At 40.8% G+C, this 27594-nt stretch overlaps 1 protein-coding gene across 3 annotated transcripts; it reads left to right on the top strand.

The window, feature by feature from the left end:
• The first annotated feature begins 18 nt into the window (after positions 1-18).
• Positions 19-23934, top strand: BEND6 (BEN domain containing 6). Of its 3 annotated transcripts, none has more exons than XM_030489409.1 (10): positions 19-125; positions 2470-2630; positions 12771-12999; positions 13105-13247; positions 13709-13807; positions 14195-14372; positions 15802-16019; positions 17328-17520; positions 19344-19482; positions 21907-23934. In XM_030489409.1, exons 3-10 carry the CDS (start codon positions 12804-12806, stop codon positions 22172-22174), a joined length of 1434 nt encoding a protein of 477 aa, XP_030345269.1. In that variant the 5' UTR covers positions 19-125; positions 2470-2630; positions 12771-12803; the 3' UTR covers positions 22175-23934. The 3 variants fall into 3 exon arrangements, with proteins under 3 accessions (XP_030345269.1, XP_030345270.1, XP_030345267.1); XM_030489410.1 differs by lacking the exon at positions 19-125 and adding an exon at positions 801-832; XM_030489407.1 differs by lacking the exon at positions 19-125 and having other exon boundaries at positions 2239-2630; positions 13105-13248; positions 13707-13807.
• Positions 23935-27594: the final 3660 nt, after the last annotated feature.

The raw sequence follows: 27594 nt of genomic DNA, 5'->3' as shown, positions 1-27594 counted from the left end.
CCGGCGGGAGGGAGGAAGGATCGCGGCGCAGTGCAACCCGCCGCCGCTGGGACTGGGCCGGGGTGGCCGGTGACATCACGGCACTGGAGCTGCTGCAGAGGGAGGCGGAAAATGGCCGCTGCCAGGTACCGGGGCGGCTTCCCGCGCGGGCCGGGCTCACCTGAGGGGAGAGGGCCGGCGGGGCGGGGCGCGGCGCGGCTGGGGTCTCCCGTGCCGGCCTGTGCGCGGTGGCCGGGAAGGCTCTGCGGCGGCGCCCCGGGCGGGCGGAGCCGCGGCAAGGATCGTGGAGCGCGATGTGGTGGCCGCGCCGTCGCGGGGGGAAGGGGCTGGGGAGCGCTGACGGGACACGTCCTGGCAGGGCCCGCGCGTCGCGCCGACCCCAGGTCCCGCGGCTGGGATTCGGGCAGAGCCCCGCGCCGGCTGTCACGGGTGCGGGGTGCAGGGCACACACCGGGTGTGCTGCTGGTGCCCGGGCCGCGTGCGGTTTGCGCGCTCGCCGGAGGGATTCCTGCGTGGAAGCCGAGTGGAAGTTGGCTGGCGCAGGGGCTGCTGCAGCGGGGCCGTGCCGTGTCTGTTACCCTCGTACTGCAGTAAACTGCAGCGAGCTGCGGCCCGAGCTGAGGCGTCAAGTGTGGCGCAAACAACCTGGCGTGTGCGGGTTGCTATTGCGGATAGTAACAGGGTTCACCCATGTCACCGTCGGAACCTCTGTAGCTGTTACTTTGATGATGCTCCGTACTTCAGACCGTTTCAGAGGTCTTTGAAATTGCAGTTCTAAACTCCCTTGTCTCACCGAGCGCCAGAAAAACTCAGGTGCTGAAAATACATCCAGGTACTGTTTTGCAGTAGTGTGTTTGCCTGTGTTATTGAGGGAAAAGTTGGGTTAATTCCAGACAAAATCCATGCTCTTTTCATGCGTCTTTGATGTGAGCACATAAATCTGAGGAACATTTCCGAAATGTCAAGGTCAGGTTGGACGGGGCTCTAAGCAGCCTGATGTAGTTGAAGATGTCCCTGCTCATTGCAGGGGGATTGGACGAGATGGCCTTTAAATGTCCCTTCCAACCCAAACTATTCTATGACTCTGTGACTCTATAACTTCATAGAAATATTGAAAATCTCTATGTGTAAACACTGGAATAAGATTGAAATGCTACTGCTTTATATGACTTCCATAAAACTATATAGAAAAGCATATGTGCAGATTTAAATTAACTACAAAATATGCAAGCTGGACGGGCAGAGAGGGAAACATATCCATGGTAGCTTAAGTAAAAGTGGGAAAAATAGTCTCTGGAATACTAAAATTAAATTGTCACTGAGCAAATAACATTGTAACACTTCACTGTACCCTTAATGTTATGGAAATCCATTTTCATTGAAAGATTCTCTTGATACCAGGTTGGGGGACTAAGTAAAGAAAGGAAAAAGAAAGTTGGCTTTTAGGTCTATAATATTTTATTGCAAGAATTTTGTATCATTTCACACTATACACCAGCGTAGCGAGCCAGAATTGCCTGTCATTGCTCTGTAACATGGGAAGTTGCTACGTCGCAGCCTGTGATTTAAAGCTTTCCCTCGCTGCCGGGGAGCTGACAAATGCTATAAGGTTGTCTTGCATCACGTGGTGGGATATTGAAATCTTTCCTAATACCGCAGTACACTGCAGTAAAATGGTTTTAATGCAGATTACCTGGAGATTATTCAAACGGTTCATGTTCCCTCAGTGTAACATGAAGCAAATCAGAGTGATCCTCCTGGCAGCGTGCTGCCCTGCTGCAGTGCTGCTGCGCTGCAGTGCGTTGCAGGAGCAGGAAACTTTTCACCACCTTTGGCTCTGCACTTATTTATTGTTTCAGAAGGGGATGCTAGAGGAAATGTACCATGGCAGTGACTGCACGGTAAATTGCAGAGAAGTGAGAGGGAATGGTTATTTTCACGTTATTCTTGGTGTGCATTATTCACAGGGCATAGAAAACGTCTGACAGACAGATCTCTAATGTTAGCTTGTTAGTTTAAGGTTTATAGCTTTTCCCTTCTAAAACTGGGAGCCCGCTGGTGTCTTGAGGATAATATCTTGCCAAAAGGATATAAAAAATTTCATGACAACTGCTTAATATTTTTTTTCCAAATGCAAAAGAGTACAGCTTAGTACAAGAAATGCTGATGTGTGTGATTCTTTCAGAGAGCTACTGCTCCAGGCTTCTGAGTCAAATGTCTCACATGTATAGCAAACTCCTGCTATGGCTTTCTTTATATTCATTGCTGCTCTGTGTTTGTTAAATACTGCAGGGTGTGGTAGTGTGGTTAAAATATTACTTCCATAAAGTTTAAGTTGGTAAAGTTATTTCACAATAAAATAAGCAAACTACTTGTGGGTAGACATGGGGGGGGGTTCTCAAATGGTAATAAAGAGAAATTAAAAGAGGCTTTACATGTACAGCATTTTTAATCTAAGCTTCTTTACAGAATGTTTTCCAGGAAACTTTTCATGAATCTTAAGGATAATAAACAGAGAAGAGAAAAGGAATGAAGAGAGAAGGTTAAAACAAAACCTCTCAGCTGAGATTTGACCTCAGAAGGAGAATCCCGGAGGTGAAGCTATTTCAGAGAAGAGGAAGTAAAAGAAGGTAACGGAGTCTTGAGACTGAGTGTGACAAGAGTGTGTGGAATGGCAAGGGAGGTCAGAAGACAGATCTAATTTACTGAGAGGCTGAAATTAAGTCCAAGAGCGTTTTGTAATCTTAGAAGGCAGCCATCAACCCTGAAATAAATAAGGGGTACTGCTGCCATTTCAGAGTATGCATGACGTGGAGGTGCGAGAAAGTGGGAGGTAGCATCCTGCAGATGTTTGTTATGATGGGCATCAGAGGGAAACAGGGCAGCAACAGAGTCACAGGCATAGCTGAAGTTTTTGGCATGGAAGCAGCCTTTTACATGAGCAATGCTGAGGGAGGAGGTGGTGATAACTACTTTGGCAGAGGGATGAAAAAAGAAAGTTCTGCTTCAGAGACTCTGCAGAAAAGAGGTGAGCAGCAAGCGTTTGCAGTGGAAAGGAACAGGACAGGAAGATGTTTCTCTGGTTGTAGTCACTGTAGAATGCAGTTGTTTACTAGTTTTCCCAAGTTGTGTAAGGGAGAGGAACAGCAGAGAAATCATGTCAAACTTCTGCAGTTTAATGGAAGAGTTGAGTGGGAAATGTGTTATAGCACCAGCAGCCTTCCTGCAGAGAGACAAGACAGAGTTGACCTAAAATACTCTTTCAGCCAGTCTTTCATGATAACCTGTTCTGACTTAGCAGTCTTGCCCAACAAAGCTGAAGGCAGAGATACTTCCTTCCCTTACCCTTACCGTTGTAATGTATGCAGAATTACAGTACGATCTATGGAGTAGTGCATATTCCTTGTCAATTTACATGAGGTTCAGCAATGCTTTTTAAAAGAAACTGTGAGTACTGTGGGTTAGGCTGAAAGGAGATAAAAAACAATTGTAAAAAGAAAATATGATGGCATTTTGAGTGGAGAACCCATGCCTGCAGACATCTGCTGACCTCCATCAGCGTGAGCCATGGGATTCAAGGGCACTCCACAATTCTGTGCAGGCACCTCTCTGCTCCTGCAGATTCAGGCTTTGTGGACCTCATTCTGCAATTATAAGAGTCCCTGTATCAGTGAGCCAAAAGAAAACGGTCACATGCTAGATCTGGCGATGTGGACATGAGAATAGGATTTGATACATGATGTGATTTCAGAAGAGTTGCTGAGGAAGTGAAAGGATAAGATCATTTTCTTTCACTGCTATGTAGCTATGCTTTAAGGACTGTGTTTCTACTACTTAATTATAATGAAGTAAAATGTTCTGCTGAAGTGACTCCTTAACTGGTTAGAAGGGTTCTTTAATCATCTAAGACTTCTTAACAAAATCTTTGCTTTGTTCTAATCAAACAGGAACCTAATCTACTTTTTGATTTACTAATCAAAAAGTAAATACAGTAGAAATCAAAGAAGCAAGCAAACTAAATACAGAAAATATCATCATATATGAGTATTATCAACTTTATGCTATGAAGTAATTGACTGTCCCCCTCAATATTCTACTTCACGGGTTGCACGCTGTCCTAGCAGTTTAAGCATGGTGTATGAGAAGATGTGGGAGTTTGTGGTAGATGATTAAACCTTATAAAATACATTCTTCAGCTGAGAGAAAAACAATTTCTAGCTTGATACAAGCATCACATTTCAAAAAAATCTGTTACGTGAAATGATATGTTCTAAATTCAGCAAGGTTATTGCACATCTTTGTTCTGCCAAGCTTGTTAAATTGCTTCCTCCATAAAGTGCTTTGTATGTTTGGAAGGCACGCTAGCATTAGTTAATTCTTACAGTATCACTGAAATTAGGAAAATATGTATTATTATTTCAGATCCTTTGAAAAAGAAGCTAAATTGTAAAGGTTGTATGATTTACCCAAAACCAAACTGTGTGATTGCAGTGCTACAGACTAGGCCCCTGCATGACTGGAACATCCTGCTGTCTGCAGGTGTCTTAGGTGACCATGTAAAACCAAATTCCTGCCTGCTTTATATATGTAGAGGTAATTGTCCTTATTTTGCAGGTTCATCAACTCACACAACTTGCATGTTTTGATTCCCTCTGTTTATTAGACTAAATGTAAATCGAAGGGACTGTGAGCCATGCAGCTGTACACTCATGGCTTACAGTGTTGCTGGAAAAATGCTGGCAGGAATTCTGTGGGCATAAATTGACTTTGCAGACAGAGAGGCTGATCTTGACCCCAGATGGAAATATACTGCTAAAACTCCTATGGCTTTTTTTTATTACAGCAGTGGTATGCCCCTTTGTCCTTGGTTAAAATTTGCTCTGTATTCATTTTTGGCAGTATTTAATGTAGCAGTTGTCAATCTGAATGCAGCCTTGCATCCCAGGGGGAATTGCACTTCATTAGTATTTTATGTATATAATTGGAAGTTGTTTTAAGGATTGTTTCAGACCGATACACAACACTGGTTGTTCAGCTCTTATATTAATTTATAAAGTTAGGTTGAACTACATACACTAAAAAGACATTTAATTTTACAGGAGGGGAAAAAATAGCTCTAATAAGGTTTGAGGTTGTTGTCCTTGCAGACAAGTGCCTTTCTGCCAATTCTTTAAGGACACGCAGAACTACTCATAGTTGCAGTAGTAGTCCCTGGAGTAAGAGGACAATGTATATGTTTCTTGTTCTACCTCATGACCTTTAATAGTAATGCAGATTTTTTTTCTTTAACTGGACATCATGAAGTTCATTCCCTCCTACCAACATGCTGCAAAAACAGAGCAATTGAGGAAGAGCTTTGGAGTGAAAGAGCAGGCATGACTTCTAATCTATCATCACTCACCTATGACAGCCAGTTAAAACATATGAGTAGAGATAGTTAAGATGCCACTAGGTTATTAAATACCGACTAGAGCTCAAGCCTGGGATTTCCTAGCTGCTATTTCACTTCTGTGCTCTTAGAGCTGAAAGGAGAATGTCACCGATAGCAATGCTTTGGGGCAGCACAGCTTATCAAAAGATAGAACTTATGCCACCTTATAAAAAGAGTAAGATGCATCCTCTTATATACTATCAGGTATATAAGTGGGCTATATATATATGTATGTATCAGGTTATCAGTGGGCTTCTTTGAACAAGTCCAATTTGAAAGCACATTAGTTGCATGTGGAAAGTATGTCTAATTATTTTTCAGCCTTTAGGAAAAGGGTGTTCGACTGCATGAGCAAGTGCACAGTTTTTGCACCTCAGCACAGATTTGCATGTGGTCAGACTTTCCCTAACGATGTTGCCTTCCCATAAACATCTTTAGACAAAATAAGTGAATGCATCACTTTAACCTATAAAGGTCTTTAACCTTTATAATTAGGGAGCTGTTAAGAGGTGTTGTGTTGGGTTACCCGAGCCAGGTCAGAATGAGTATAGCCAAGTGTTGGACACTACAGAGCCACACTGACTTGTTTCTCCTCTCAGGCTACTTACGGCTTCTAAGAGTTTGGATATATTAACCTGCATGGAAAGAGCTTTCATGTGACTATTCAAATTCCTGTAGCTTGGGTGTCTCATCCAGCTCAATAAATAAACTGATTTTGGTTGGTCTGTATATTGGTGCATTTTGTTGAGCATGGCATTTGTGAACAAGCCAATCAAAATGGTATTGTTTTCCATCTGCTGGCTCTGAAATAGCTATTTAATAAAGATACTAATCTGTGATGTAGAATTAAGATAACTTCATGTGTCTTGTCATTTGGCATCTTGATGGGGATCTTTCACTGAGTGTGTGATTAAGATAAAGATAGATAAATAAATGTATGTATGTGGTTTATAAGTATGTGAGGTATCTAAGCTATTTAAACGCAGTTCAATCACTGGGGCCCAACTCACTTTCATGAACTGATGTGTTTAGTGCCATTTGAGGTGCCTGGAGTTAGTAACCACCCTCATGAGCCTGGGAGAGGGTCTAGGCCCTGTGTGGGACATGTGCCCATCAGAAGAGGCAGTTGGAGGCCAGGTATAATAATTTATGGTATCTAACATTGCACCACACATTTATTTTTAGGCAACTGAATTGAGCCCTAGAGCATTTGAAATAAGCTGAATTGTTCTCCAGGGAGTTTTAGTTGAGTTCGATAAGGGCTTGACTCTTACGACTGTTGGAGTTGCCAAAGGCTGAGACATCTCCAAAGGGATGGCAGTTGAGATAAAAGACCTGTGGGAGATTTGCATTTCTGGAGTAGCAACTGAAGGCCAAGCAGAATACCAGAGGACACTGGCTCTAGATACTTACATATAGGAAGCCAAATTGATCCCTAGCTCTCCCGTGACTGCAGTGGTAAATTAGACACCTGGTGCAACAGTGACATCTAAATGTAGGCATTTTAATCTAGAACTGAATCCTGCACTGAAAGCCCAATAACAATGCTAGGTTACAGTCTTGTAATTTATTAAAATGAACACTGTGTTTCACTGTTAGTTGAACAAATTGTTAGTTAGAACAAAAGTTTAGTACTTCTAGACTTACTAAATATACCTGCTTAGTAAACGAATTAGTCATCTTTTCCTATCACTCAGTATTACAAATAAAATTATTATTTTGATGCAAAAATCAGAACTTTTCCAACAAACTTCTTCAAGCTTTTGATTTAAGGCACAGTCCTGCAAAGGGCTTTGGCATATTTAGATATTAATGTTATTTTATAGAACTTCCAGGTTGCTAAAACTCATGGTATGGAGGGCACTAGTGTGAAAAATAATAATGGCTACCTTGGGTCACTCAAATAAATTCTGGCTTGTAGGACAAGGTATTGGCCAAATTCTGCATATAATCCTGTGGATTGTAAATGCTGCTGAGGCTTTGAAGTCAGCAAGACTATCTGCATAAATAAAGTCAGAAGATGTTGCTTTACCCTGAATTGGATCGCTGTTTAGAGAAGTATCTCAGATTATTTCATAGCTAGTCACACCAGGAGAGTGCTTTATCGTCAAGAAATGACGTGTTGGATATCACTTACAAAAATCATGTCATTTTATCCTTCCTGTGGAAGGCAAGTGGGATCATTTCTGTGCATTTATAATCTTGAAAGTTGCAGTAATGTTCTCATAGATGCTCCCTCAGATTTCCAGATGAATTTGGAACACAGCGATACTGATGATTCTGGAAAATCTGTACTCTCTATTTCTCAGCTGAGAACAGCAGATTTGTGCTTTTAAGTCACATTTCCCCATAAAATGACTAAGATATCACATTGTAAATCTTTTGAGTGGTAACAACACTTCTGCGTTCTTCCAACAGTGCCTAATTCCAGTGGAATTGCTAGTAAATCTTACACTGGTATCAGGGGATAAGATTAGAACCCACAGGAGAGTATATAACATTCTTAAATATGGTTATGTTTTCCATCATACACTTGCCACAGAATACTGGGAATTTTGAGACTTCAGCGCAGCTCGAGTCTTACACCAACATTGTGTTTAGTGTCCTGACAAGTTCAGTGTAAAATGCCACAGTCTAACACAAACCAAATCTGTGACTACAATTTATTATGCTGAATTGGAAATAAATAGTTTTGAGTGAGGTAGATGAATTTCTAGTCTAGCAAAGGTTGGGTTTTGGTTTGGTTTGGGATTTTTTTCCTCAAAGAAAACTGGGATTACTAAAGACTGGACTTACACTGTAGATAATATAAAATGTTAGTACTTTATTATGGATCTGTGTTGCACAGTTGTGGTACAGTTTCTTGTTTTGCTGAAATCGGTGGCAAAGCCCTATTACAAGATGACAGAATCAGACCCACTGAGTGGGCATACAATCTCATGTTGTACATCTGTAATACTTTACACTGCGTTTACTGAAAGGAAAGAGAAATAATGATCTCATCAAGCCATCTGCCAGCTCTGGCTGAATGGAACAGACTATGTCAGTCAAAGGGTGAGATATGTCTTTAAAGGACTTTTGTGGTTTTGCTGGGTATTTTTTTTTTTTTTTGTTCTGGCTTTTGGGGTTGCTTAGTAACAATATTCTGTGTGCAAATGTGTAGCATCTGTGCAGAATGTGAGGTGCTAACATGTTCGTAAAAATTAAGAGTCCAATTAATGTTTTCTCTGCAGAGCTTTAAAATTAAATGGCTCTTTTTTTTTTTTATCACCCCTTCTACAAATCACCTGCTTTTAGAAAAAGTAAAGACAGATTTGTGTCTTAGAAGAGTGGAAAATCATAGATTTGCATTTCAGTACTTCTCAAATAAGTAGCTAGTGTTTTCAAATGGAGAATAGAGCAGAATTAAGTAACTCACAAAACATAAGTGGCTTTCAAAGGTCATTTAATTCTGTCTGTGGTTAGTAGCTGCACACAGGGTAATGTCTGTGAACCATTATGTATCTTCCAATTAAACCACTGAACAAAGCACTCAGTGTCAGAAATCTTACGTGATGGCTTGCAGAACTGTATTAGAAAGATTTAAAACGGAACCAGATACACGTTAAAAGACTTCATCCTTTTGGCTCCCGAGAGCAGAAGGTCTGCTGGAATCCATCCTACTATTCAAAATCAGAAAAACCTAATATAGGATGGGTTGGACCATGGCAGCTTCTGTAAGGAGACATACCTATCCCTGGGTAGTCACTGGATAGTCAGTTGAGAGAAACAGGCTCTCCAGACAATAAGTCATCTGCTGTCTTTTAGATACATGTCTTAGGGTGAGATGAATCACCTCTCTTTCTGTGGTGCCTGAGGCAAACGTGGCTAGACAACCTCTCACTATTAAGGCAGTAGAAGTTTGGTAAGGTCAATACCAGTACCCAAGGTTTGTTTGGTTTTGGTTTGTTGGAGTTGTTTTCCTGATGATACAGTATATTTTGCCTTTAGTCTGTTTTGGCAAATAAAACATTTTAGAGGGAGGCACCTCCAGCAGTCCTGACTCAGACAAGGTTCACATTGACTCCAGTTGGGAAAACAGGGTGAGAAAACCCTGCAGGACTTCGCTTCTAGTAAGCGAAGTATTTTACTGTTCCTTTTCCTCATTAGAGACATTTTGTTCTACCTTTCCATTCCCTTTAATCATTGCCTAGAGATGATGCCAGCAGACAGTTAAGTATTATCCCCAGGGCCCATGGATTGTCACAATAAATTCTGTGAAAAGACATAGCTTGATTAATGTCTACTGCAGAAGCTGAAGCCGTAGCTCCATGACAGAAAAATACTATCAACTATTGCCCTCTGTTCCTTTTATTTGGCAATGTAATAATTTTGTCATTTTACCTGTAATGCAAACAGTTGAGCTGATGCCCAGCAGAGCTGCAGCAGAGGAGAGGGGATGTGGCCAGTCACTGTTGCTGCCCCACAACTGCTTACCTGCCTTAGTCCCTTCAAAAGCAGCAGGAGCAACGGGACTGAGCACAAGCCTCGGGAAGCTGCTGGGAGGCTTTCAGACTCATGCTGGGAGCTAAGGGAGTGCTTCGACCCCATCTCTCCTCCTTGACTATCTGTGAAATGCATTCCTCATTTCTCTCAGCATCTTATGTAGCTTGTATTTTAATTTGGCAGCTGTTAAGGCTCTTGGTGAAGTCAGTTTAGCTGTTTACTAGTACATCCTCCCACCACAGGCAAGAATCTTGACAGCTTAGAAGAGTTTTACAGATAACATAGACAAACTGCTGAGCTCCAGATCCTGACATGACCATGGTGAAACTGTCCCTGGCTTTGAGTGGTGGGATGGATTTTTGTGGATCCAGGTGCTTGTCTGGTGTAAAGACTGTGGGGAATTTTGCTGGTCATGTGCTTCCCAGTGCCTACCAGTGGCACTGCACTGTTGTCATGGGCTCCAAACATCCAGAAGTCCACATGTGCATCCATTCCATTAAGCTGTATTACATGTACACAAGTCTGATACCTTCCAAAAGCTGTTGGGCTTACTATCAATGTGCACAGTGTTGACACAGTGTGTATGTGAATATCCCCAGTGCTGTGGGGAATCATCACTCGCCCTCCATAATGTGAACAGCCTGTGTATTCAATGTGTCCCTGGAAATCCAGGGCTCACTTGCTAACCCTGTATGAGCGAAGACCACAAGCATGTCCCATAGCTCAGAGAACATTTGTCTCAATACAAAATGAGAGACAACATACAGACTGCTAGGGGACTACAGGGAGACATTAAAAGAATACAGAAGTCAGTCCATCAGCTGTTAGCTGTAGCAGCTCAAACTTTGCTGCAATTCTGTTCATCTTATGTAGGTTTTTAGGAGAGTAACGAAGTAGCTCACAACTGCCAAGGGCCAAGGATGGGAAAGCTCAAAGTACTTCATTTGAGAATCGAAGCACTGTGTGATGGGGATTGCTGTGCTGGGTTGATCAGAGGTAGAAGTTAACATCTTCATGTTAACTGACTGGGGTATTTTTGCAAAAGAAGAAAGAATACTGATGCCCCCTGTGATTGCATACACCAACTGTTTTAAATCCTGTATATTGTCGTTAGGGCAAACATGCTGTTTGATTTTGGGCCTCACCTATCCCTAGTGAGGTCAATGCTGAAACTTTTCTTCCTTGAGGTTCTGCTTTGTCTATATGTTTGTTCATTCGAGTGATCCCTGTCTGGGGTGTGGGGATCCACTTAGCATGGACCAGTGGCAGAATGAGGCCTCTGGTGGTTCATGCTAAGCATAGACATTCAGACTGCTTCCTCTCCAGAATTTACATGGGAGGGATGTTCCCAGTCTTTCTAACTGTTTTTAAATAAAATTAACATGAATTCTTGCAAACACGATCTCCTTTCTTCAGCAGGGCAGTACTTATCAATCCTACTACTAGTACACTCAACGCATTCTGCATAAAAGCATGATTTAATACTCTCTTTAATGGTGATTTCTTAAGCCACTTGCCTCATTGTATCAGTAAACATGTTGACAAGAACGCAGCTGTCTTTAGCAAACTAACAAGTTCACCGATGTGTGAAAAGCCAGCTTTGTTGAGGCGTAGCACAGACCTGGTGAATAGCGGTGAGCTGGGCTTTCAAACGAACTGATGTTGCTTCTTGAAGCACTGCAGCCAGATTTTCTCACTTTGACATAATAGCCCTGCATAATTCTCCTTTCCTAGCTCTGAATTTCCTTTTTGGCAGCCTCTGCACGAGGCACTAGATTTGCTTCTGACTGATTGAGGCCAAGTAAATCGCAAGTCATGCTATCACATCTGGGAATTGATGAGTTTTCAGCTCTGTAAAAGTATTTCACCTTTGGGAACTGACAGGCTAAACCATATGTTTGCTGGGAAAAAAAAAAAAATCAAGGTTTGACAAAATCAGATTTTCTATTTATTTATCTGATTTAATAATTTTAAAGTATAAAATATCTTCTCCAAGTATAATGGAAGCACTTACTGGTTACATTTCCAGTAGAGTTTAATAATGTATGTTACATTTCACACTTTTGTGTAAGGCATATCAGTGTAATTTGAAAAATAAAGCACAAAGTATGACTTGTTCCCTTCTCCCAGTGCAGAACTTCATCGCTTTAAAAAGCCCAGAAATAACCCTTTGCTTTAAAAGTATTGTTCTATGTAAGCAAAGAATTTAGCTGTATATTTGGGGTTGGGTTCTCCTTGCTGCTATCACTCTTCATGAAGCAGCTCAGCTCTCTTCCAGTCCTGTCATTTCTTTTGTACGTCAAATTTTCCACTGCCAGAATGTGTCGTACCTCACGCAGTCAGTTGTCCTGTGTTATTCTGGATTGGGTATCTGTGGCTGCTATTGTACATCTTGCTTCCTGCGACATGATTAATACAGCCCTGGAAGTCATACATCCCTCTTAATAGCATGTATAGCTAGTACTTTCCTTCAGTCTAGGGATTTTTTATGACACCTATATCTTTTAGTCAGAGGCTGGACTGAAAACTTTTGTTGAGGCAAATGTAGTAGTAATAGAGATCCCAGACAGGAGATAGATCAGGCGTCGCAGTAATGTGGAAGTAAGGGCTCAGTGAGGCAGGCTGTTCTCTGTGCATAGTTTTGGAGGCAACTGCCTGATGTACATGTATGGAGCAACCCATCTCCCATATTTCAGGGGCGATATAACACGCTGCTTGGCTAGTTTTCGTTTCCTGATCTAGATAATTACCAATATCCAGGAACAGGAAGGTTGGTTGGGGCTTTTTAAAGTATCCTTGTAACATTCCTGTGGCATGACACAGTAACAGCTATTTTTCCGATGACATCCTGCAGGCAGTGTCTGTGTGACAAGAAAACCACTTAACAATGAAAAAATTCACACTGTTTGATTTTGTAAATGATAATTCACTGCAAATTGGAGAGACTTCATGGATACAAGACCTTCCCAGTGATGACGACGAACTAGAAAGACTTCTGAAACCAAATGAGCACGTGCTAGTAAACTGGCCTGTGGGAGAAAGAAAGACAGAAAGGCACCTGGTGAAAGTTGTGTACATGAGTGGTGAGTGCAGTTCCAGAACATTTGCTTGATAGGAAATTTTAATTTGGTTGTATTGCTACCTGATTTTCTGTGCTTCGGCCTTTTTTTTTCCCCCCATCACTTCAGATGACCCCCAAGAGCTGGTGGAAATGATGCAAAAGATATTACGAGCAGATGAAATTACAAAAATACAAGTCCTTGGAAAAGGCAAGAGGAAGAGGATAGAAATGATATTCTCAGAAAGCGAGGACAGTGACCTGGATAAAGAAGTGAGTTTCTGTCTTTCTCTACCTGATATTGGTAGATCTGTAATGGAATGAAATAGACTGTAATTATTGATTCTTCACAATATAATACACAAATACGTATCATAAATGTAGGCATCTTCATGTAGTACCTCAGCACAATAACCTGTTATAGTAATTAGGCCAGCAGATTTTGTCCTTTGCTATTTAAAGAGGGAAGTGTTCAAGACATGGCTGCTGTGAGACAAAAATCTGACCACTGCATAAGAAAAGGAAGGGACCAGGTTTTCTAAGCTTTGCATTGTGCTGAGATTGGCACTGACAAAATACAGGAAAAGAAAACATAAAAGTTACAAACATATTTTTCAGAAATACTAACCAAGAGTGTCAAATGCACGGTGAATAAAAGTTTACGGTATACTATGAAATACTGTAGTGAAAGGCTCTATAGGAATGCAAAGGCACTATTATGCTCCTGTTTGCAGGGGAAGATGATGAAGCATATAAAGAGGAAGAAATCATTGCAGGCATCTGCTCCTGCCAACATCCTGACTCAACTTGAAACATCTTTAATTAACAAACAGGTAAACATCTCATCTTCAGCAATTTTGATGTATTAAGCGAAAAGCAAACTGGAATGTATTTGTTTAGGGGGGTGTAAGACTTCTGTTTTAGTAAAGTTAGTTCTAAAACACACTACCTTGGAAAATCAGTGAATGGAGAACACAGAGAGAAATACCTAACAGTTATGTATTACACTGACATTTCATTTTTACAGTTAAGAGGAATGGTAATAACTGTGTTCAGAAACAGCTATTATTAAAATGCACTGAGTCTGTTTATACATTCTGTATAAACAAATGTACAGAGAGAATATTCTATTTGCCAGATGTTTTAATGTTAGTTTTAATGCTTTAATTTTATGTTGTTGTTGCTCTGGATAGCACAGTTTGTATGGGGTTTTTTTCCAGAGAGAACCTTATTCAGGAAGCAACTTTCTGTACAGTGAAAGTAGCAGCGAGGATGAAGAGCCTTTATTTCAGCTGTCCAAGGTAGAACTGTGTGCCAAAATAAAAGGTCTCAAGCGGAAGCTGACAGACACCATGAGAGAAAACTGCCGCCTGAGGCAGGCCCTGGTGATGCTTCAAGGTAAAGTCAGGGGAAGTATTGTGATAAAGAGGAAACCCTGAAGGCCATGGAAAAGCTTGATTTATAAGAGGCCATTTGGATGGGTATTACAATGATCAGGCACCTGACACGATCAAGGCCTACCATTAGCATCAAAGTGTTTGATACATGGCAACATTTAATTCTAGCAGCACTTAGAAAAGATGTCTTACATGGGGGGCATGCAATCGTAGAGTTACAAATGGAAAAATCTGTCTAAATCCTGTCAGTTGTTCCCAAGAGAACCTTTCTGTATGCTGTGTATAACCATTGGCTAGACTCGAACACTCCACTGACCAGTCCAAGTGACTATTTATTAGCAGTCTGTCTTGATCTACTGAAATTTTATTCATTCTGGAATGATTTAATTTCTGATTACTTTGGTAATTCCTCATTACCGGTAATCTCGGTTCCAGGTGCAACAAATGTAGTCCTTTCCCAGAGGTTCTTTTATAAATGAATCCTTCATCAGTTAGTTATCGTCTCTGAAGCCTCTCTTACTTGTCCCTGTCCCTTACGCTGGGCAGCCAAGGCTGCATCCAAAATTGCAAAACATTAGTGAATGAGTAAGGTTTAAAGAGTTTTTGGCAAGGGAAGGAGCATCCCTAGACAGCCTAGTATCCCCTTTTTTATTCTTATCTGATTTTTCAAGTGCTTAACAGTTTCATTGCCCACCTGATCCCATTCCATATGTTACTCGTCTTGGTTTGAATCATTCATATCCACCTTTTCGAATATTATTTTTAAACATTCTGTTAGTGTCTGACGTCTTCTCTGACACATTTATGTCCACTACCTTGCACCGTAAGCACTTGCATTAGGCTTCTACAGTGTTTTCTGTACTTTAGTGATTCTCTATCTTGCTGATTCTTCATCTCTTGCATCCTTTTTGCTCTGAATTGATTTTTCTTAATGGACTCAATAAAAGTTTATATTTGAAATTAAATATTACTTGAAGAAAAGGGTATTTAAAATATATTCTTTATAGATTAAAAAATAAAAAAATCTATGCAGTCTATGTAACTTATTTGAAGAAAAAAAAAAATCAGACATAACATTATTTACCCCATATTTGATGCCTTTACAGACTTGTAGAGATTTTGAGAGAGCAAAAAGAAAAAAGAGAAATATCCTGCTTAGTGCCATGATGGCTGTAAAGTAACGGTTCCTCCTGGCGTTGCAGAGAACTGACCTATTCTAGAAACAGGCTGGCTCTTCAGGGGTGGGGAGAGCAGAATGGCAGGTAAACATTTGAGAGAACAGGAAAAAAGTATGTTAGAGCCTCTTTGCTGACTAATTTGACTCTCTTGCATTGTAACAGGAATCTAACTGCAAAAATATACATGCTTATTTAATTAGAGTCTGAAAGCTTCAATTACTATTTTACCCCTCGCTTTCCATTTGATTTCAGTGTTGCCCCAGGCAGTCACCCATTTTGAGGAACTGGTAGGGATGGCTGAAGCACTGCTCAAAGGGGGAGTGACATCATCTGCATCCACTTTGCATTCACATGCTGTTTGGAAAGCATCTAACAATCCGTTAGCAGATTCATACGCAGCTATGCACAGTAACTCCAGCTCACCAATAACTTTGAATATGGAAGATGAGGAGCAACAGACCGAAAAACAGGTCAGTTAAAAGGCAATTTCAGGCACAAAAATTAAAACTTTATACAGTACAGACTTTACTGCTATAGTATAACCAATATAAAAAATAAGCATTAGTAAAAATAGTTTTATCATCGTTCAGTTGATGACATGACTAATGAACTCCTTTTGTGCAGAAGGCTCTTTCCATGGGAAGTACAAGACTTAATTCAGTGTGGTGGCTCCACTCTAAAACTGGTTTTGATTTCGGTGACTTTGCACATCTGTGACTGTGGATGCATGAAGAAACTACTGAGATCCAAGGATAGGTTCCAGGCTAATGTTTTAGATGCCAAAGGGGAATGGTAGTGTTTCAGAGATGATCTAAGAAAAATACCAGCAGTCTCTTTAAACGGTTAATGAGTAAATGGAGAATGGTATGTTCCTCCTCTTGTTCTAGACACCGGTAGAAATACATGTATGTATGGAGTACATCCATGAGTACGTACATGAGTAAAGAAGTTCTCCTGTACCCTGTAATTATAACAGAGCATCATTGAGAAATCAGAGGCACAAAGGCTGTACATGAAAAAAATAAAGATGCAACCAAAAGAATAATTCTAGCTTCTGCATTCGCAATTTACATTCTTATGCACTGAGTCATGCCAATCGGTGGAAATCGTTCTTCTATGTTGTTGTGGGGTTCTAAAATGCCAAAAAACCTATTAAAAATTATCAAGGTGTGATTTTGACTGAATATTGCAATACACAAAATTTGACCTACCCTCTCCAAAGAAATAAAAAGACCTAATTTTCTAAGCAACCTAACCTAATAAGGGTAGCTCAAAACTGCTCCTTAGGAGAGTTCAAATGCTTAGGCTGTACAAGTGCTGTGTGTAGAAGTCATTCTCAGAGCCCAGGACCAGATGTCACAGTTCTTAGGCCCTGTCTGCTCAGAGGCAGGAATATTAGCTTGGGCATAGCGCCATGCTCCCAAGGCTGTACAGAACCCATGCCAGAACTGGAGCACAGCCAGCCTGCATGGAGTGCAAGCAGAAGGATTTAGATATGCCTGAACATGTCCTGCCTCCGCTACTGACTAGTAAGGATTGCTTGGGGAAGTGTTTGCTAGGATGAATGAGGTCCTTAGTCTCACCAGCACCTGCATGTATAGTTCCAAACACTGAGTGGTGTGAAAGCTTAGTGTTGATATCAAGCACACAGTTTGCAGAGATTGCATTTGAAATTATGGTTTAGAAAAAGAAAATTAAAAAGATAATTCAGAGGTAATATTATATAATATTTCTAGAGAACTGCAATAGTTATGCCTATGACCAATTTTGTTTTCCAGTTCAAGATCGAAAAATGGCAGATTGCACTTTGTAACAAGAGCAAACCTCAAAAGTTTATAAATGACTTGATGCAAGCACTTTATACACATGAATACATGGCTACACACAGCCTCACAGGTGCAAAGTCCTCCTCTTCAAAGGATAAAGCGGCAAAACCAGCTATGAATCAGAATGAAGTTCAGGAGATCATAGGTGATGGCTTGTTAATGTTACTCGATGTGGTGCTGACTTGACAGAGGGCTTTCTCTGAGGGAGGGGCTGTAATGCTTAACAGCTGGTCTGCTCAGGTGATGTGCTGTTTCATATTTCCTTCTGCAGCTACATACATTTAAACCATCTGTTACAAATGCTGGCAGTGAAATGCTAAGCAGCAGTATTCCTATTGTGTGAATTTTGTGGGGTTTATTTAAGTGGTTACTCAGGCACAGTGATACTGTAAATTTTTTTAGCCTTTGAAAGGTTAATCTACAACAGTCAAACTCAGAGCATGATGCTAACAGATAAGGAAGCCAAAGAGAGGACACACTGGGGTCAAATTTAAAATGATGTCTGCTGTATTCTGAAGTTAGTGAACATTATGAATTCTGACATTTTAAATAGCGCTGGAGGCAAAATGAGACAGTAAGTATGGAAGACAGGAATAGTGATCAGAGAGGCAAAAAAATTTGGTTTATGCTGAGGTTTAAGGCAGAAGAAGTTTGGTGCATAGGAAAGATGCAGATGAAAGTAGTAGCTTTAAAGAGAACAGTATTTTGTGAGCCCATGAAGTCTGGATTTTATTTGATTTACACCTACAGCTTTATACTTGAACAACATAGCCTAAATTCTGTGCTAGAATCCCTCCCCCATTGCCATTCCCTTGGACTATCTGTTCCCTTCCCAGCTTATCTCCAGTTCCTCTACCTTGGTCCAGTTTTATTGAAGTTGCCCAGCAGTTTCAGAAGTTACCAGCTGCAGAAACCTCTTGTCCTGAAGAACCTAGCTAGAGAACAAGGACCAAAGTCCAGAGAGAAAAGGAAGGGGTGTTTAAGACAGTGAAAGTATCTTTAGAGGCTGTAAGATGAGACCATTTCATGATGTATGAGGAAATTTTAAAAGATTTCATGGGATAAGAACTGTTGGACTCAATGATCTTAATCGTCTTTTCCAACCTAAATGATTCTATGATTCTAAGAGCTACAAATGACTTCTAAAGGTGGATTCTGGCGAAGGGTCTAGGCAAAGCTGAAAAGGAAAGCAGAGAAGATAATCAGGATACTGAATACAGCATGCTGCAAGGAATTCAGTGACAAAGGGGAGCCTATAGAGTAGTCAAAGAAGTGTGTTAAGAGAAATGAGAACACTTCTGAATTCAAATAGAGAAGTGTCAACATTATACAAGAGAAAAAGAAAAATAAGAAGGAAGCCTGGGAGTTTTAGACTGTAGAAAATGAGTTAGTAGATCAAATTATTTAAAGAAGATAGAAACTGTAAGACTTGAAATTAAAGGGGATAAAAAGTCAAGGGAAAGGGAAGATGATGAAGAAGAGGGGTGCAGGAATCGCATTCCTGATGTTGAGTCCTGTTAGTATTGCATTCAAAACAAGTTAGCCAGGCAAAACAGAAGGGAATTTTTAAGGGAAAGAGACATCACCTGCAAATGAAAATTAATTAAAAAGCACTGTAAGGTTCAGAGGCATGAGGACTGATAAGGATAGGAAAAGGACTCTCTGATCAAGAACAGAACAAAGAGAAGGAGAATGAGCATACACCAGTCACTCACTACAGGAAGCCCTTGTGGCCCTGGAGTTCCCTTTGAGTCTGCCAAGAGCAGGCACAGCAGTATGGAAAGCGCAGAGAAAAACAAGATCTGGCAACTGCAAAACCTATGAAGTAGTGTGTGGAGACAGCAAAGTAACTGGAGCAAAAGCTGAAGTAGCTGGAAGTTTCAAAGATGGAAGAAATGCATTTTAGATAACATATCTATTGTTTCCCTGATTTGCAGTCCTCACATATATCGTCTCTCTATTTTGCAGGAATCACAAAACAGTTGTTTCCAAACACAGATGATGCTTTAATTAGACGAATGATGGGACAAAAACTGAACAATTGCACCAAGAAGCCAATTTTAAGCAAAGATCTTAACTCAGGTGCTTTTCAGAGGCATAGCTTTTGGTAAGTCTTAAAAAAAAAAAAAGGTAGTCTGCAATGTGTCATTCCTTTTATTACCCTGTGGTAACAAAATCTAAAAGCAGTCTTAAAATTACCATGAAGGTACATGTTCATATATGCATGGTCAAGTAAGTAAATACTTTTTGTACAAGGTTATGAAAATACCTAATACAGAAGCAGTCCAGCTTAACATTATGGCACAGAAAAAGTTGTTCATTCTAGGCAAAGCAGCACAAGGCCATTTAAATTACAGGAAGGGAATACAGAAGTAAACACATGGAGTTCCTTTGATCAATATGTCTAGTTTAGATTTGGCATTATTTACTTTTCTTATTATTCTCTGTAGGCTCTCCAGAGACCAGTTAGTTCCATTTTCATGTCACCTCTAGCGCCTCAATTAACCCACAAGTAAAGATAAGGAAAATTGCACTTCTTTTATACCTACTGATAAAAGTACTGCTGGAAAGCTGAATTAGCAATCTTTTACTGCCAGAAGAATCTAAATTATTGGGACAGAGGAATTACTAAGTAACCTCTTGCTTATTAAGGGTATTCTTATTTTTCAGTCTGAAATTGCTGAACTCATCCCTATCTTCAGTAAAGTCAGCTATTTGCATAGTACTGTTCCCACATACACCAAATGTACGCATCACAGAATAATTGAGGTTGGGAGGCACCTTTATAGATTGGCTAGTCCAGCTCTTGCTGCTCAAAGCAGGGCCATCTAGACCAGGTTGCTCAGAGCCATGTACAGTTCAGTTGAATATCTCCAAAGATGGAGACTCTGCCACCTCTCTGGGCAACCCGTGCCCGGTCACCATCACAGTGAAAAGATGTTTCCTGATGTCCAGATGTCACCTCCTGTGTTTCAGTTTGTGCCTGTTGCTTCTGGTCCTGCCACTGGGCATCACTGAGAAGAGGCTCCATCTTCTTTACACCTTCCCATCAGATATTAATACACACAGATAAGGTCTGCTTGAGCCTTCTTGAGGCAAAACAGTGCCAGCTCTCTCAGCCTCTCCTCAGGAACAGGATAAGAGATTAACAAGGAATGGACAAGAGATTCAAATCAGTGAGACAGGGAGAACAGATTTTTCCTTACCTACACTTTCCATATTGAAGTAGTTCAGTTATCTCATGCATGTTTTAAAATCCATATTTCTAACTGTAAGACACTTCATAACAACAACAACAACAACCCAAAAACCAACCAACCAATCAAAAAACCCACCCCCAAGATATTTGACTGTGTTACAACACAATTGTTTGAAAAGTAGCAGTGCTTTTAGTGCTACTAAAATTCCTCTCTAAGCCACCTGGTAGTACTCCATGGACTACAAGCGGTCTATGAATTACTACTTGAGAAATACTCAGATAATATCTATTGGAAGAATCCACATACACAGGTTTTCCCATCTGGAAACAATAAACAAATGCACCAGCCCAGCTAAAATCCAGTTTCTTACATTAGTGCTTTTCACCTCGAGACTCACCGTGGTATTTTTCCTTGTCCTTGACACAGGTGGGAAAATAACAGCACAGAAACACAGACTATATTCTTTGAAAGTACTAAATCTTAAATATATTTTATATTTTAAATCTTTGTTTTCATCAGATGAATCCATAAATTTTGCTAATTCCTAATCTTCTTATGTACAGACACAGTATTCCTGAATCCTTACGGGAGGATCTTTAGCTAGCACTATAACAATTCTGGGTTGTTTTTTTAATGCTGCCTATAGACATTTTAATTTAAACTTGATATTTTAAACGTGGTTTTTATGTCTGTTATTGATAAGTACTTACGTAAGATCTAGTCCAGCATCCATTGAAACCAATGCAGATAGCACCCACCTAGTCTTATTTGAATGCTTTTATAATGGATTCATTTTACATCTGTTCATAATTTCCTCATTGTAAAAGCATTTAAGCACCTTGTAGGTAATAAAGATAACGGTGGTGATTCCTTTAACTCAGGTGACACAAGTTTTCTCTGTAAGAAAATTAGAATTTGAAAGTGCTCATAATCTCACTGTTAATGCCTTCAGTTCACCTTCCAGCAACGAAGTACAGAGGGGTCAAGAGAAAATCCTGTTATGCAGTACCTTTAGTAACAGTTTACGCACAAGTAAAACTGGTGACACTGCAGTTTTGATCTCCTCCCTTGCTGCTCCTCCTTCCTTGCCCACCTCCTCCGCCTTTCTCCAGAATACAATTACAATTCAAGGGAAGGAATTTGCAGTCAAATCCAATGAGACAGACAAGTCACCATCTCAGAATCATAAGGCTGAGGTGAAACAAGGAACGGGAATGTGTCGGTGCAGTTAGTTAACTAGTTAACTCGCTCTGCTGCTCGGAAACTAAGAAAAATAGTAATTGCACATGTAATGTTAGCATTTCAAGATTAGTTATAAATTGTCTCAACAGTGGTTCAGCAGCTGCTCCTCAGGGCATCATCTCTTCCGCTGTTCCTCCCAGTACACAAGACCAGCAGGATGATGATTCACCAGCTGCTAATGCACAAGTGCAGCAAAGTGACAGCCACCTGACTCCTCCACCTCCCATCCCACAAGGTCAGGAGGACTGTTTCAAGCCCACTTCTTCTAAGGCGGAGTCCCATCTCGCCAGCAGCTCACCAGCGCCCTCTCCCAACCAAGGTTGCAGGCAGGATCTCAGGAATTCAGACAAGGAATAACAGAAGATATTTCATACCAGTTCAAATTCTCAACTGAGATTATAGAGTAGTATAAAATAAAAAGGAAATAAAATCTAAACGGGCCTAGCAACAGTGGACAGAGATAATGTAGGCAGAAGAGAAGCCTGAGAAGTATTTTCTCAAACAAATGAAAATCCCACAACCTAGAAAGAAAATAAAGGCATATTAATATCTTTGGCTTTAAGATATTATTAAATATATGCATGTTATGCGGTAATTCAGAAAACATAAACTTGCTCTGAAGAATACAAGTAGAGTTCCCCTTAGTTAGAAAAAAACATTATTTAAAATAATGCCAAAAGAATGTGTAAGAGGAACCGTAATCCCCTTGCCTTCACCTTGACAGCTGATGGAAAACTGCTTTTCTGATCAGAGAAAGCTCTTGCATCTTAATATTAAAAAGATACAGAGATATAAAAAGATAATAGAAAAATGTCCAAGTGAAATGAACCCTATGTATGGCTAGCACAGGGTTAGAAAGCACAGGGCCACATGAGCAGAGAAATAAAATAGATCATTAAGGATGCTGTTAAACATTCTTAGGGCAATGAAACTGCAGCTCTCAAGATGCTTGCAGGAAAGCAGCAGCTTATTTTTAACCTCTGGAAGCTGGAAAGGTAATGAAAGAAGCCATGTTCCCTCAGCTCAGGGAAGAGTCCTCCAGGATAGCCTGTTTGGTTGTGGAGGCTGGGGCTTCTCTCGCAGGCCTGCTGCTGCTGGAACTCTGCAGGTTTGGCAGCTCTCACTGTCCCTTCTTCCCTGAACATCAGGTCCACAGGGTAAGGTTGCCCGACCCCTCCAGTCAGGAAATGGAGGACAATTTCTTGTGTGAAAGTGACTAGTGAAGGGCTGAGGTACCAGCTTCTACTCCCTGTGTTTCAATGTTGGTATGCTACCTCTTGCCTGGAGAGAGAGTGGAGCATTCCCTCTGGGACTGGGACCAGAAAAATCCCAGCAACTGCCAGTTCCTCTTGAGACCTGACACCACTTGTCCCAGGGAGCAGCTGGCAGTCACACACCCTACAATTGCCTGAGGAGGAACAGGAGGGGGGAAGGTACATTTTTTTACCTCGCTGACTGATTTCAGGTTTACAGTGGCTGGTAGAACAGGAAGGAGAGAACACTTGGATTATAGCTTTTATGCTTGAGTGTACTTCCCCCAGAACAGAGTACTAATAGTTGAATTGATTTTATATATGGCAAAGAGGCAACTAAGGAATCAAGATGAAAAACAAATTCAAAACCAAAACCAACAGACACCCTCACATTATAAAATTAAAGAAACCTAGCTTGATTTGAGGAAGATTTCTATAACTCTGGAGATCTGAGTTACAGAAATAATTTACGAATAGCGTTAGGGCGAATGCTGGGAAAAAAATGGATAAGGTTAGCAGCCAAATGCCTCTAAAGGAAAGTGCTGCAAACCTAACTGTACTAGAGCAATGCACTCATAAAATACACTGTGGAGAAGACTGTAGTGGGGGCTGGGGTATGAATTAAGTGATCTGCTAGCCTTTTTCATGTCTCATCTCTATCAATTTCTTCTAGATAGGATCAGGATGAAAGCAGGTATGAAATATATCTCATGTTATTAACTACCATCTATAAAATGTAACAGAAGGATGTTTGCTATTATGTACATTTTGTATATGTAGTTGTATGTACAGCATATAAGAATGTATATAGTTAATCATATTTTTGAAGCAACTTTCTATCAAATAAAATGAAACATTACTATGTCTAGTTCTATTTTATTGTCCTTACTGTCTTCTGGGCTTTTTCTTACATCAGCCTCTGTTGTATATTCTTAACACATAAGGTTGGGTTTTTTGTCTCTTGCTTGCTTTTTATTTTCTCTTTAATAATTGTTCTGAAGCCAGCTTCTGTACAGCTGGTAAGTTTTAGCTGTGGAAGGGGTTGGCCCACCTTACAAGGGCTCTCTAACCTTAAAGTTGTCACAGCTGATACAGCACAGCTGCAGCTGTTCTGCTGCTCAGGAGGTGCAGAAGCACTTGGGCAGGCACACAGAGCAGCTGCTCTTCCTGCTGCTGGTGCAGCAGTGCAGATCATGATGTTCTGTGGTTTTCTGTTCTGCTGAACTGGTAAGTTGTCGGAGGAAAACCAGTGCGGCTGGTGGCTCACCACAAAGAGTAGAGGAGGGTTTTCATGGTAGGGTAAAGGGGCAGGGAGAGCAATGGGTGTTTTGAACAAAAAGAACAACAAAGAGGAGACATTTTAATGTTTTACCAAACAGTAAAGAGGGAGCAAGCTGCAAAGAGAAGTCCCTTCCTCTTACCTAAAGTATAGGACCGATGTTATGCCAATGGATAGAAGATAAATAGCTTTTACACAACTATACAGTTAACAGAAAAGCCATTCTCCTTGTGGTATGACAAGAAGGAGGAAAATACAAGTTGTTTTCCAAAATGACCCTGACAAGTTCTGAGAACACAAAATTCAAGCCTAGATAATCATAGATTAGACACTTCAGAAGTAACAGAAAGGGAGAGAAGAGCAGAACAGTCTAATGCTGTTTCTCCCAAAATTTGCACCAAAATCAAGTGGTGATACGTAAATGTGTGGTGCCACGAAGCATAAAATGCTTCTTACATGAGTGACAGAGAACACATTTGCGTTACTCAGAATTGGAGAAGGCTGACAGCTACTGCAGAAAACCTAACAGCTGTATGACTGTAAGTGCTGAAAAGGTAAGCAATGCTAAAACTAATAATTTGAACTGTTTGTTTCTACTACTGCATTTTAGATTAAATTTGAAGATTACCATGGAAAAGAACGCGGTCATTGTTTATTATGAACTGCTCAGTAAGAATGCTTGCTTCTGCAGAAGGGAAAAAAATGGAGATGTGTGAAGAACGTGATAAAAAACTTCCTGAAAGGGTACCCTCTTGAATAAATCAGGGGTTTTAATGCATGTCCCCTCTTATTATGGTATATAGATAAGAGTATAACAAAAAAACCAAACCACCAGACATCCAAATTTGCTAGATCAAGAGCACATGGCAGCATGCATTCTTGACACAAGAAGGAAATCGATGTTTAGAAAGGCAATGTTTCAATCACTTTTATGAGCAAGGAGAGGAAACAAGGATGTTCAAATACATTTAAATTCTATGAAAAAAATAATCAAGGGCACATAATGAATATGTGGAATTAGTTGCTACAGAGCATTACAGAGTTTGTAAAGACAGTTTGCTGAGAAAGAGCTTCCACATCTTCTGTGATACCCAGACCTTGTTTGGAGGTTTGGACTTGGAGATCCTGGCTCATGAAGAGGAGCCTGTGAGCACGCCCTGCTCTCCTAGGTTTGTCTGCTCCTGCCTTTGGCAATCTACTGCCTGTGTTGAAAATGCCTGCTGTCATACCGAATTAGATAGCGACCGTGCCGTGCAGCCAGGAAGTCCAGCAGGCTACATTTTCCCTCCTCTCTATGAAATAAACTCTGTATAAGAACTTTCCTAAGTTGACCCAAACTGGGAGGCCTGTGCTTTCCCAGGAATTAGCTGAAATACACAAATTCAGGGTTTCAGAGTTTTGTTAGCATATTGGAAATGCTGACGTGATTGCATGGCACTTCCCTTACTACTTTTTTTCCTTAACTGTACTGTTTAAATAAAAGGTGGATGTTTGGATGGGTCATTACAAGAGTAAGCATTTACATGAATTACTGCTGAAACATTCATATTGAAAAGTGTTATTTCCATTGGGTATCAGAGTTTGGAAAAATAATGCCACCTTGCTGTGCTAGTAACTTGTTACTATTGCACCTCATATTAGCTGTCCTCAAGAATCAAAAGTAATTAAGTGCAAATGCAAGATACAAACAGAATGGCTGCTATCAATACACCATTAGCAAATTTAAGTTATAAATGCAAAACATGAAAGTTTAGGCAGCAATGACTTTAGTTTTCCAAGTGGTAGTCAGGTTTCTATTACTTTAATAATGCCATAAACACCACTGCTCAAATCAGTGTTGTTTTACAGTCCAACAGTAGTGATTAAGTTGCATTTGTTAATGAGTATATAACTAGTATATAAAGCTTGCATCTCAGTGTGTCTGTATTCTATCATAAAGCTATTTTTTTCATTCACCTATGGAAGGAGGCTTAAGACTAATGTTAGTAATAGTAACTGTCTTTACAAGGTTTTGTGTTGTATGACTACCGGACACTGCTTGCAGATCAGCATCTGCTTGAGAGAGATGATATCCACCTCACTAAGCAGGGTGAAATTGTTTTTGCCAGTATGATGGCTGACTGTGCAAGGAGTATGGGGAATAAACCTGGTGAGTTAGTCTGTGTGCAGCTGCAGGGATCTTGTTGGGATCACAGAGATGTGGCGGATGGCATCCCTGACTGGAGTGTTACAGTGAAGGGTGACCAGCACCTTAGGATGGACAGGCTAGGAAATCAAGGAGGGGAAGTTGCCCTTTATGTGAAAGAGCATCTGGGGCGTATAGAGCTCTGCCTGGTGATGGACAAGGAACCAAATGAGAGTTTGTGGAGAGGGACTGAAAGAGGACAGGTAAAGGTGATATTATAATGTCTGCTGTAGGCTGCCTGACCAGGAAGAACAAGCAAATGAGGTAGATAGGAGCAGCTTCACGTTCACAAGCCCTTGTCCTCATGGAGGACTTCAACCATGCAGATATTTCCTGGAGGGACAACAAAGCAGGACATAAGCAATCCATGAGGTTCCTGGAGCGCACTGGTAACTTCCGCTTCCAAGTAATAAGGGAGTCAACAAGGACCAGTGAAGAGCAGTGCTTTGCTGGACCTCATACCAACAAGGAGCTTGTTGGGAATGTGAAGCTGAAAGGCAGCCTTGGCTGCAGTGACCATGAGATGGTGTAGCTCAGTATCCTGAGGGGAGGGAGGAGTGTAAAAAGCAGGCTCACAATCCTAGACTTCAGGAGAGTGAACGTTGGCCTCTTCAAAGACCTGCTTGGAAGAGCCCCCTGGGATAAGGCCCTGGATTTAAGATGGGCCTGAGAAAGCTGGTTTATATATTTAAGGATCGCATCCTCCAAGTTCAGGAGCAGTTCATTCCAGCGAAAGGAAGTCAGGCACAAATGACAGAAGGCCTGTGTAGATGAAGAAGCAGCTCCTGGTCAAACTCAAACACATAAAAGAAGCATACAAAGGGTAGAAGCAAGGAGGTGTAACCTGTGAGAAATACAGAAACATTGTTTGAGCATATAGAGATGAAGTTAGGAAAGCTAAAGCCCAGTTGGACTTGGATCTAGCCAGGGATATCAAAGCCATCCTACTTGTGACAGCAAGAATGCCTTCTGTAAGTACATAGGTGACACAAAAAAGACTAGGGGAAAATGGGCCCTTTGCTAAATGACAGGTGACGTGGTGACACAGGATGTGGAAAAG

This window comes from Strigops habroptila, chromosome 6 (assembly GCF_004027225.2).
Source record: "Strigops habroptila isolate Jane chromosome 6, bStrHab1.2.pri, whole genome shotgun sequence".
In the NCBI taxonomy this organism is placed as follows: Eukaryota; Metazoa; Chordata; class Aves; order Psittaciformes; family Psittacidae; genus Strigops; species Strigops habroptila.
The sequence above is the reverse complement of the archived record's forward strand: the minus strand, read 5'-3'. Positions and strand labels throughout refer to the sequence as shown.